Source organism: Miscanthus floridulus, chromosome 8 (genome assembly GCF_019320115.1).
Source record: "Miscanthus floridulus cultivar M001 chromosome 8, ASM1932011v1, whole genome shotgun sequence".
Taxonomy (NCBI): Eukaryota; Viridiplantae; Streptophyta; class Magnoliopsida; order Poales; family Poaceae; genus Miscanthus; species Miscanthus floridulus.
In genome coordinates this window covers 22,944,366-22,954,838 of record NC_089587.1, presented here as the reverse complement: position 1 = coordinate 22,954,838, position 10,473 = coordinate 22,944,366, and the positions used below count along the sequence as shown (strand labels likewise).

General features: G+C 42.7%; 1 protein-coding gene across 1 annotated transcript; it reads left to right on the top strand.

The window, feature by feature from the left end:
* Positions 1–1,696: 1,696 nt before the first annotated feature.
* On the top strand, positions 1,697–10,365 carry LOC136475966 (uncharacterized). The gene is made up of 6 exons (XM_066473621.1): positions 1,697–2,354; positions 7,008–7,459; positions 7,882–7,966; positions 8,042–8,211; positions 8,974–9,287; positions 9,929–10,365. Exons 2-6 carry the CDS (start codon positions 7,084–7,086, stop codon positions 10,082–10,084), a joined length of 1,101 nt encoding a protein of 366 aa, XP_066329718.1. The 5' UTR covers positions 1,697–2,354; positions 7,008–7,083; the 3' UTR covers positions 10,085–10,365.
* Positions 10,366–10,473: the final 108 nt, after the last annotated feature.

Sequence of the window (10,473 nt, the reverse complement as noted above, 5' to 3'; positions counted from 1 at the left end):
CTAAAATTACCCTAAAGGAGGGGATATGTACACTACCCACCAGATCCGTAGCCCCCCTCAGCTCACCGGTGCCATAAAGGTCGCCGGAGGCAAGGGAAAGTCGGCGGATTCCGGCGGCAGAACCGCAACCGCCTCGGAGTCGCCCTTGCGAAGAGTCGGGAAGAAACTGAGAGGTAACTCCGAATAGAGGAGAGGCGCTAGCGCGGGCCGGCCTGTCTGCGCGGAAAGAAGGGCCGAGGCTCAGGAAGGAGAGATGTATTTCAGCCTTTTTCTTTGCCTTATGTAAACTCCTTTTAAGATCAAATTCAAAAGCTTTTTGGATAGAGCAAAATCGATTTGACCCTAAATCGGATTTAATAAATTATTTTCCATTCAATAAAATTAATGCAAATGGCATGAATGCAACAACCATATCCAATTAAATTATAAAAAAATATTTAAAAATTCATGTTTTGCATATTTCAATTACCAAAAGCTTAACTAAAATTATTTATTTTATTTAGTATTTTCTATTCATAACCCAAAATAGAATTTTTGGGGTGTTATAGGCCGTATCTGGCGGGTGGGCACCGTACCTGGCCGTCACCGCGTGGCGCAGGGATGGCGTCTGACCGAACCAAGGTGACTGTTGTCTCCTCGATCCTTGCGGGGTCAGTGCGGCGTGCCTACTCTTGTCAGAGCGGGCACGTTTGGTTGGGCTTACCTCTCCCTGTTCCTCCCAGGGGTTGGGACGATGGAGAGGTCATGAGTCCCTTGTGCGTCGTGCAATTAAGGCAGAAGGGAGAGGTCGTGGCTGACCCTGGCCTTGGTGTCCAACCTGGTTCACTTGGCTCAGCTGGGCCTCGATCGTTCGGACTTTCACTAGCTGGTGTATTGTGGGTCGCTCGGCCTACTAACTAATCGGTGCCTTAAGACACCCGGGATTATAACCCCGACAATCCTCATGCTGGATACGACCAATAACCAAACCAAACACAATGTAAATTTAGTGAAAAGACTTCATTTCTCGCATATGCTAGTACTCTATTAGTTCCAACCTATAAGTCGTTTTGTTGGCTTTTCTAATTACATAGCTGTTGCAATGTATTTAGACATACAACATATCTAGATACATAGTAAAAATTATAAATAAAAAAACCAAAAAATATTTATAATTTAGAACTGAAGAGAGTACTAATTATTAGCTTACGATGAATGAGATAGTAAACTAGTAATGGATCAACTATAAACCAAGTAAAAAATAAAGAGCGAGGAAAAGATGGACCACATCACTATCATATTAAATAAATGCTTTTCTAGAATTTCATCATGTCGCATGGACTTGTGCATCATCTATGTATAAAGGGCTTGTTTGGAACATGTTCTTTCACACAGCGTGATTATCATGCAGCAATATGTGTCTGAGAAAAATACTGACCTCTAAAAAAAATCATATCTCTAACCCAACCTCCGTGTGGAACTAGCATGACACTGGACTAAAATTATTGGTTTTCTATCATATTTTAGCAAGCACTGCTAAAATTACTGGTTTTCGGAACCACTGGTTCATGTAAATCCATAACGTTCAAGTACCTAATTTCAAGCACTACTAGAATTACTGGTTTTCGGCTCGAGAGTAGCAAACACGACTCCAAAATTGGGTTTTATCTGAGCTCTGAATCTGAAGAGCAAAAACAAGAAACCTGCTAGTCCGGGCCAAATCCAGTCCCGTTCTGCTCCGACTTGCACCGCCACCTCGGCATCGGGCCCACCTTATCCGACCGCCACGTACCCGCCGGCCGGCCGCCGTTGGCCCAAGACAACGGCCGCGGACACCGCGCGTCCGCACCGTGGCGCTCTCCGCCTGTCCCTGCTCCTCGGGCCCCTTCAGTGGCCCACACGGCAGAATCGAGCATTTGCCCCCGAATCAGATCCGAGAGAGCGAAAGCAAGTCACGGCGCCGTCCCTCCCCATCCCCGCGGTCGTCGCCCACCGGTTTCTTCCTCCTCGTCTTCTTCTTCGGTTGACGGGTTGAGCTGTGCACAAGGAATCCGTGGAGCTGCTTGTACCAGACAGAGAGAAAGCGAACCGTGCAGCCAGGCTCGTGCGATCCAGTTCCCACCCATGGCCGCGCACGCCGTCTTCTTGGTTTCTTGGTGAGGTCCTTCTGCTCGTGTCGCGCCGCCCAGCCACCACCCGCGTTCTGTCGCTCGATTGTCCCTATACCACGCAGAAAAAGGTGGCCTTTTCCCCTTCGCGCGCGGGTTTGGTACTGAGTGTGTCGGACTGGTATTAGTGTTCCGCCGGGTGCCGAGGTGGGCTCGCGGTCTTCTGCCGCCTCGTCGTCGCCGGCTCCCCGTCGCGTTCATCGCAAGGTGCGACCTTCTGGACTCCACATAATTCGAAATCAATATGTTGATTTGATGTTATGTGCGTGCTGGGGAGAGCACATCTGAGCACCTGCATTGCATCTTCCGGACGTTTGCTAGTGTGCTTAATCGGATTTGTTCTGGATCTAGCTCATTAGATGCGTTCCTCTGTGCAAAAGCTGTTGTTTTTGATGTCCCGGATGCCTAGGCTGTGGTTGTAGTACTTGTATGAGATGAAATGATGCTACATTATCCTGAATTGCCCTCAAGTGATCTGTAATTCTCGTCTCCTGGAAGTGGTACACTAGCTGACTAGTTCACCAGTTCTGATATTCCTTCAAAGCAGCTGCGTTGTGTAGTTGAAATGGGTCAACACGAGCAAAGCATGTTTCAAATAAAGAAATGTTTTCCTTTTTCTATATCTGCGACATTGAGCTACCAAATGTATCAAAACCATGTCATCTGCCTTTTAAGAAATGTTCGGAATATTTGGTGGTTGGTTCAGTAGTTTGTATTTCATTAAGCATTGGTTGGTCATTCCAATTTCAGAACCGACCACTCTAGTTTGGCTTTGGCCCTTAGCAGTTCTCTACTCTTATTATTCCAATTTCAGAGCCTAGCTGACTAGTTCACCAGTTCAGATATTCCTTCAAAGCAGCTGTTTTGTGTAGTTGAAATGGGTCAACACAAGCAAAGCATGTTTCAAATAAAGAAATGTTTTCCTTTTTTGTATCTACGACATTGAGTCACCAAATGCATCAAAACCATGTCATCTGCCTTTTAAGAAATGTTCGGAATATTTGGTGGTTGGTTCAGTAGTTTGTATTTCACTAACGTTGGTTGGTCATTCCAATTTCAGAACTGACCACTCTAGTTTGGCTTTGTCCCTTAGCAGTTCTCTACTCTTATTATGTTTTCTGGTTGTATCCAAATCTGGACAGCTTTTGTAACTCACTGCTCTATATATCTATTAAGTGCTTAATTCGTGTTGCTATGCCCTATCTTTTTTCGATAATGGAAATAAATCTGGCTTCATCTCTTGTCTCCAAGATAATCAGACCACTTATTACAGTATTGTGTAACCACACAAATGTCTCACTCAAAACTCAATTCTGAAATTATAAGGCTGCAACTGTCATGTCTAATTGAAATGGGTCAACACAAGCAAGCATGTTTCAAATAAAGAAATGTTTTCCTTTTTATATCTACGACATTGAGCCACCAAATTTATCAAAGCCCATGTCATCTGCCTTTTAAGAAATGTTCGGAATATTTGGTGTCTGGTTCAGTAGTTTGTATTTCACTAAGCTTGGTTGGTCATTCCAATTTCAGAACCGGCCACTCTAGTTTGGCTTTGTCCCTTAGCAGTTCTCTACTCTTATTATGGTTTCCGGTTGTGTCCAAATCTTGGACAGCTTTTGTAGCTCACTGCTCTATATATCGTTGAACTCCGCCTGTGTTGTCTTAACATAGCAGGTCCCAAGCCCTGGTAAAGGAGGAGGGTTGTGATAGGCGTGGCGAGCCAACGTTAAATCTAGCCATTCTAATGGAGATGAAACCCGAAAGAGATAAGATTATCTTAGTCAAGCTTGTCGTTGGTGATATGGTCTTGAACGTAATTAGTGCGTATGCCCCCCAAATAGGCCTCGACGAGAGTGCTAAGACACAGTTCTGGGAAGACTTAGATGGCCTGATTAGAGCTGTACCTAGTAGTGAAAAGCTTTTTATAGGAGGAGATCTTAATGGGCATGTAGGTACTACAAGCGCAGGTTTTAAGGCAGTTCATGGAGGTTTTGGGTATGGTAGTAGGAATCAGGAGGGGGAGGAAGTTCTGGACTTCGCGGTAGCTTTTGACCTGATAATAGCCAACACTTTCTTTAGAAAGAGAGAATCTTATCTAATGACCTTCAGTAGCGGACAACACTCTAGCCAGATTGACTTTGTCCTCGCAAGAAGAAAGGACAAACGAGCATGCTTGGGTTGCAAGGTGATACCAGGGAGTGTGTTGTTTCTCAACATAAGCTTTTGGTGGCAGACTTTTGTTTTCAGATGCGTGGCCGTAGGGATAAACAAGCTAAGATTGAAAGAACAAAGTGGTGGAAACTGAAAGGGGAGACGTCAGAGGTATTCAAAAAAATGGTTATCAAAGAGGGGCTCTTGAAAGGAAGAAGAGGACATAAACAACATGTGGGAGAAGATGGCAACCAATATTCGGAAGGTGGCCTCAGAGGTGTGTGGAGTAACCAAAGGAAGTGGAGGCGAGGCTAAAGATACTTGGTAGTGGAACGAGAAAGTCCAAATGGCTATTAAGGAGAAAAAAGAATGCTATAGACGCTTGTACTATGACAGGAGTGTGGACAACATAGAGAAGTACAAGGTGGCAAAGAAGACTGCAAAGCGAGCTGTAAGTGTGGCAAAGGGTAGAGCGTACGAGGATCTTTACCAATATTTGTGTATGAAGGAAGGAGAGAAAAACATTTATAGGATGGCTAGGGTTCGTGAGAGAGAGACAAGGCATTAAGGATGAAAGGGAGCATCTCTTGGTGAAGGAGGATGAGATCCGACATCGATGGCAAGAGTATTTTGATAAATTGTTCAATTATGAGAATACGGACACAACCTTTCAGTTGGATGATTCTTTTGATGACACCAATAGGCGCTTTGTGTGGAGAATCCAAGAATTTAAGGTCAGAGAGGCGTTGAAAAGGATGAAAGGAGGTAAGACGATGGGACCGGATGGTATCCCAATCGAGGTGTGGAGATGCCTCTGGGGCATAGCTATAGTATGGCTAACCAAGCTGTTCAACCATATTTTTCGATTGAACAAGATGCCTGACGAGTGGAGGAGAAGTATATTGGTACCGATCTACAAGAATAAATGGGATATTCAAAGTTGTACTAATTACCGGAGAATTAAGTTGATGAGCCATACTATGAAGCTATGGGAGAGAGTTATCGAGCATCGCTTGAGAGCAATAACGAGGGTTTCTATGAATCAATTTGGTTTCATACCCGGAAGGTCAACTATGGAAGCCATTTTCTTAATAAGACAAGTTATGGAGCGGTATACATGATTTTTATTAACTTGAAGAAGGCTTATGATAAAATACTAAGGCAATGTTATGTGGTGGGCTTTGGACAAATATAAAGTCCCAACGAAGTACGTCGGGCTCATGAAGGACATGTACAACAATGTTGTGACTAGTGTTCGAACAAGTGATGGAGACACGGATGGCTTCCTGATTAGGATAGGACTACATCAAGGGTCAGTTTTGAGCCCTTATCTGTTTGCCTTAGTGATGGATGAGGTCACAAGGGACATACAAGGGGACATCCCTTGGTGTATGCTTTTCGCGGACGATGTAGTGCTAGTTGATGAAAGCCGGACAGGAGTGAATCAGAAACTGGAGTTATGGTGGAAGATTTTGGAGTTCCAAAGGTTTTAGACTCAGTAGAACTAAAACTGAATATATGAGATGTGACTTCGGCACTACTACTCGAGAGGAGGAAGATATTAGTTTGGAAGGTCAAGTAGTGCCTAGGAAGGATACCTTTCGATATTTAGGATCAATGCTACAGAGAGACGGGGATATTGATGAAGATGTTAGCCATAGAATCAAAGCAGGGTGGATGAAGTGGCGCCAAGCATGTGGTGTCCTATGTGATAAAAGGGTATCACAGAAGCTAAAAGGCAAGTTTTATAGGACGATGATTAGACTTGCTATGTTGTATGGTGCAGAATGTTGGCCTACGAAAAGACGACATGTTCAACAGATAAGTGTCGCGGAAATACGTATGTTGCGTTGGATTTGCGGTCATACAAGAAGGGATCGAGTTCGGAACGATGATATACGTGATAGATTAGGGGTAGCACCAATTGAAGAAAAGCTTGTTCAACACCGGTTGAGATGGTTTGGACATATCCAACGGAGACCTCCAGAGGCACCGGTGCGTAGTGAAATCCGAAGCCAGGATAGTAACGTGAAGAGAGGCAGAGGAAGACCGAAGTTGACTTGGGTAGAGGCAATAAAAGGAGACTTGAAAGGATGGAATATACCCAAAGACTTAGCCTTAGATAGGAGTGCTTGGAAAACAGCTATTCACGTGCCTGAACCTTAATTGCTTCTGCTGGGTTTCAACTCTAGCCTACCCCAACTTGTTTGAGATTTAAAGGCTTTGTTGTTGTTGTTGCTGCTGCTCTATATATCGTTGATTGCTTAATTCGTGTTGCTATGCCCTATCTTCTTTAGATAATGGAAATAAATCTGGCTTCATCTCCTGTCTCCAAGATAATCAGACCACTTATTACAGTATTGTGTAACCACACAAATGTCACACTCAAAACACAATTCTAAAATTATAAGGCCATCCAAAGGACACAGAAAAATCCATTGCCATTGCCTCTAGCATTTGACAGACTTGATAATGTGCTGTTTATTGGCTTCATCCCGCTCTAATTGCACCCATTGGCGTAGCCAATGCGTTCTCTGAATATAACCTGCAAAAAAGTTTTGGGTCTGACACTTGTCAAAAACAACTGTGTGAGCCTCCACTCTGTGACTGTGATATGCTGCAGACTGTCCTTCTGTTAAGTGTTCCTGCTGCATTGAATTTCCTAAAGTATGTTAAACCTTGATTCTTGTTGATTTTATGTTGCAGGCATATCTTGGTCTTGTAATTATAATTTATAAAAAGAAGGTTTGGAGAATCAGGTTTATTTAACCAGTGGTTGGACATGGTATCAGTTAATCTTGGGTTAGTGCATTATGTACTGGACCACATATATGGAACTCTTCTTCATCGCACCAAACTAGGAACACCATTTTTCTCAAAAGGATGGGGAGGTACCAAACTTGATTTGCTAGAAAAGATGGTGAAGCAGCTGTTTCCGGAGGCACATTGCCAAAACTGGCCACCAACTGCTGTGCAGCCTATGTGGAAAACAGTATGGGAGACAAACAGTTCTTGTCTGCGAGAAGGTGTTTTCAGGACTACATGTGATGAGCGACTAATTGACGCATTGCCCCTTGAGAGTCACAATGCAAGAGTTGCTTTTCTTACCCCTAAAAATGTTACACCTGAGAAGATGTCATGTGTGGTCCATCTTGCAGGTACATGATTTTGTAGTTTCTTTATTTGTTCCCTAATGCTGCATAGGTTATGAAAACCTTTTCTGATATGACTGTTTGGCTTGTATGCATTTCACTTTTTTAAAAGGTTTTTGCTAGTGGAATGCTATATGGATGTATTGTCTGCTGGCTTTCTAGCACTGCCAACTTTAACATTCCTCTTTGACAACTTCCCTATCTTCAAGATATTTTTTTTTCTTGCTTCCAAGTGCCAAACTTGAACAATTACTAGTCCTTTTTATTGTAAGTATCATTGATTCATGAACGCCTAAGCAGCATCATAAACTTGTTCTTGCCTAAAAATGTATACTTCCATTTTATCAAAATCTGCGCCTCTTTTTTATATAAAAATATTCCTTTACTCGCATGTAATGAATTAATCTACATTTTCTGAAATATTATAGGCACTGGTGATCACACATTTGAGCGCAGGCTTCGGCTCGGTGGGCCTCTTCTTAAGAACAATATTGCAACTATGGTTCTTGAGAGGTGAGATTTGCTTGCATTCTTTTGTATGATTTTTTATCCACTGTTTGCTAAGATCTGATATCTCATGAACCACAGCCCCTATTATGGACAGCGACGTCCTAGCATGCAGCGTGGTGCAAAGCTCCAGTGTGTCAGTGACCTGTTACTTTTAGGGAAAGCCACAATTGATGAAGCTCGCAGTCTCCTTTACTGGCTGCAGACTGAGGCTGGTTACAGCAAGATGGGCGTATGTGGGCTCAGCATGGGTATGTAATACTGGTTTTCCTTTTTTTTTCCCGAACACGCAGGAGATCTGCGTATCTTTGTATGAAAGAGAGAGAGAGAGAGAGAGAGAGAAAGAACGGTCCCATACAATACAACACAACCCCCTTATTTTTTTTGAACCAGGAAAACAGCAGAGGAAGCCCCCACTGTAAGATTTTATTAAAACACAAAAACAAAAACTGAGACAAACAAACAGAAAACACTTCAGCTAAGCCCTAGCAAGGCTAGAACAAGAAAGACAAAGAACCACTAAACACAAGAATCAACCCAGGAGAGAAAAACAGATCGCTTGTTTTCAGAAATCCTATAAGCTTGAAGTCGAGCTTCATCTTGGAGAGCCCCCTTATTTCACAAGGGAATATGAAGGGGTGACCTTAAAAGACTAGGGGTAAAAATAACATACACTTGAAACAAAATAGAACAAGGAACAACCCTAGCCTGGACTAAATCATGTTAGTCCTAGCCCCTGACCTGTGCCCAATTCCTGAAGCTCTCTAGCTCCAGCTAGGCCCCATAATCTCATGTCCTCTTTGAAATACTGATAAGCCATCAAGAGTGAGGGGGAGGCACCATCAAAGACACTTGTTTCTGTGAATCCATGACATCCAAGTACCTAAATTCAAGCACTGCTAAAATTACTGGTTTTCCTGATGACTGAATAAGTGCGTCTTAGAAATCATGTAGCAGATTTTACAAGATATCTTGTGCATTCTTCTCAAATGGTTTCTTTGCTGATGTCACAGGTGGAGTACATGCTGCAATGGTGGGATCCCTGCATCCTACACCAATTGCCACACTGCCATTTCTCGCTCCACACTCTGCTGTGGTACCTTTCTGTGAAGGGGTCTACAAATACGCCACAGCTTGGGATGTTTTGAGAGAAGATGCTGCAGCGTTAACTCAAGATGTAACATCTTTGGCAGAAAATGCTGCACAGAAAACTGGGATTACTATCGAACAAGTCAGAGATAGGTTGCGGTCAGTGTTGTCTTTGACTGATGTCACTCGATTCCCAGTCCCAAAGAACCCACAGGCGGTCATCTTTGTTGGTGCAACGGTTAGTGATGCTCTCCGAGCTTTATGGCCTTTTAACATCAGTTTATTATCTCAAAAAACATAATTGTTTTCCCGCTCGTCTTTTTACTTGGTTTCATGATTTTGGCAGAGTAACCACTAACCACGATCAGATTATGTCACTAGTTGACTGCCTACTTTACTATTCCTTCCATTTCAAAATACAGGGTGTATTAGTTTTCGTAAAAAGTCAAACACTATAAACTTGGATCATCAGTTAGTCAATATATGGGTGTTTAGTGCACAATGATATATCAATAGATTTGTGTTTATGCCTTTTAGTAGGATGTTTATTTGTAGTAATTGCTTATACACTGAGAAATTAATGGTCAAAAGATTATCTTGAAAAACTATCAAATCCTGTTACAGTTTATAAAAGGAAATGGTGTGAGTACTCAAAATGTCTTTTACCTGCACTGTGTACAGCAAACAGCAGGTCACCTTAGCTTGCTTGAGCAATGTTGAGAAATTGAAACATACATTGATAGCAGATAGTTTACTTGAGGACTCTTTTTTTAAAAGATTGGTTAAATTACCTCCTTATTTCAGAGGATTCGATTTCTTACTCGGTAGTCTTATTTATCTGGAGCATTCTTCTAATCTGGTGCTATGTTCTGTTTACAGGATGACGGTTATATTCCCAGACATTCAGTCATGGAGCTCCAGAAGGCATGGCCAGGTTCAGAAGTCCGGTGGGTAACAGGCGGCCATGTTTCCTCTTTTTTCCTCCACAATGACGCATTTCGCAAGGCCATCATCGACGCCCTTGATAGATTGTAACACCAGAAGGTGAGAGAGAAGTCATCCTTGTCATGGCACTTTATGTTGTGTGACTGTTCTGAACTTGGGGTTGCGACATCTGCTGAACCCTGTAACCACATTTGACATTTCATACTAGGTACACCTGTACTGAAGTTTATTTTAACTACAATTTGTCAACCTAACTGCTCTTTTTCGCGCTGAGATTGGAGGGAGGCTGGCTGTACATGACAATTGTAGCATGTAGCACCCCATTATTTGGCAATAGTTATGCAATAATTTGTTTTCTCACCATGTATCAATCTGAATGCTACATCTTCTGAGTGTCTGACATGTCAATCAGCTTGGCAATTGGGTAGTTTCAGTTATTATTCCTGTCTACTATTTCATATTCATACTGCTGAATCAGC

Bases quoted from the DNA above. Each gene is read 5' to 3' on its own strand.
- LOC136475966 (XM_066473621.1), top strand. From the start codon at position 7,084: ATGGTATCAGTTAATCTTGGGTTAGTGCATTATGTACTGGACCACATA. The intron at 7,460-7,881 runs GTACATGATTTT...GAAATATTATAG, and splicing joins ATGTGTGGTCCATCTTGCAG to GCACTGGTGATCACACATTT. The intron at 8,212-8,973 runs GTATGTAATACT...CTGATGTCACAG, and splicing joins CGTATGTGGGCTCAGCATGG to GTGGAGTACATGCTGCAATG.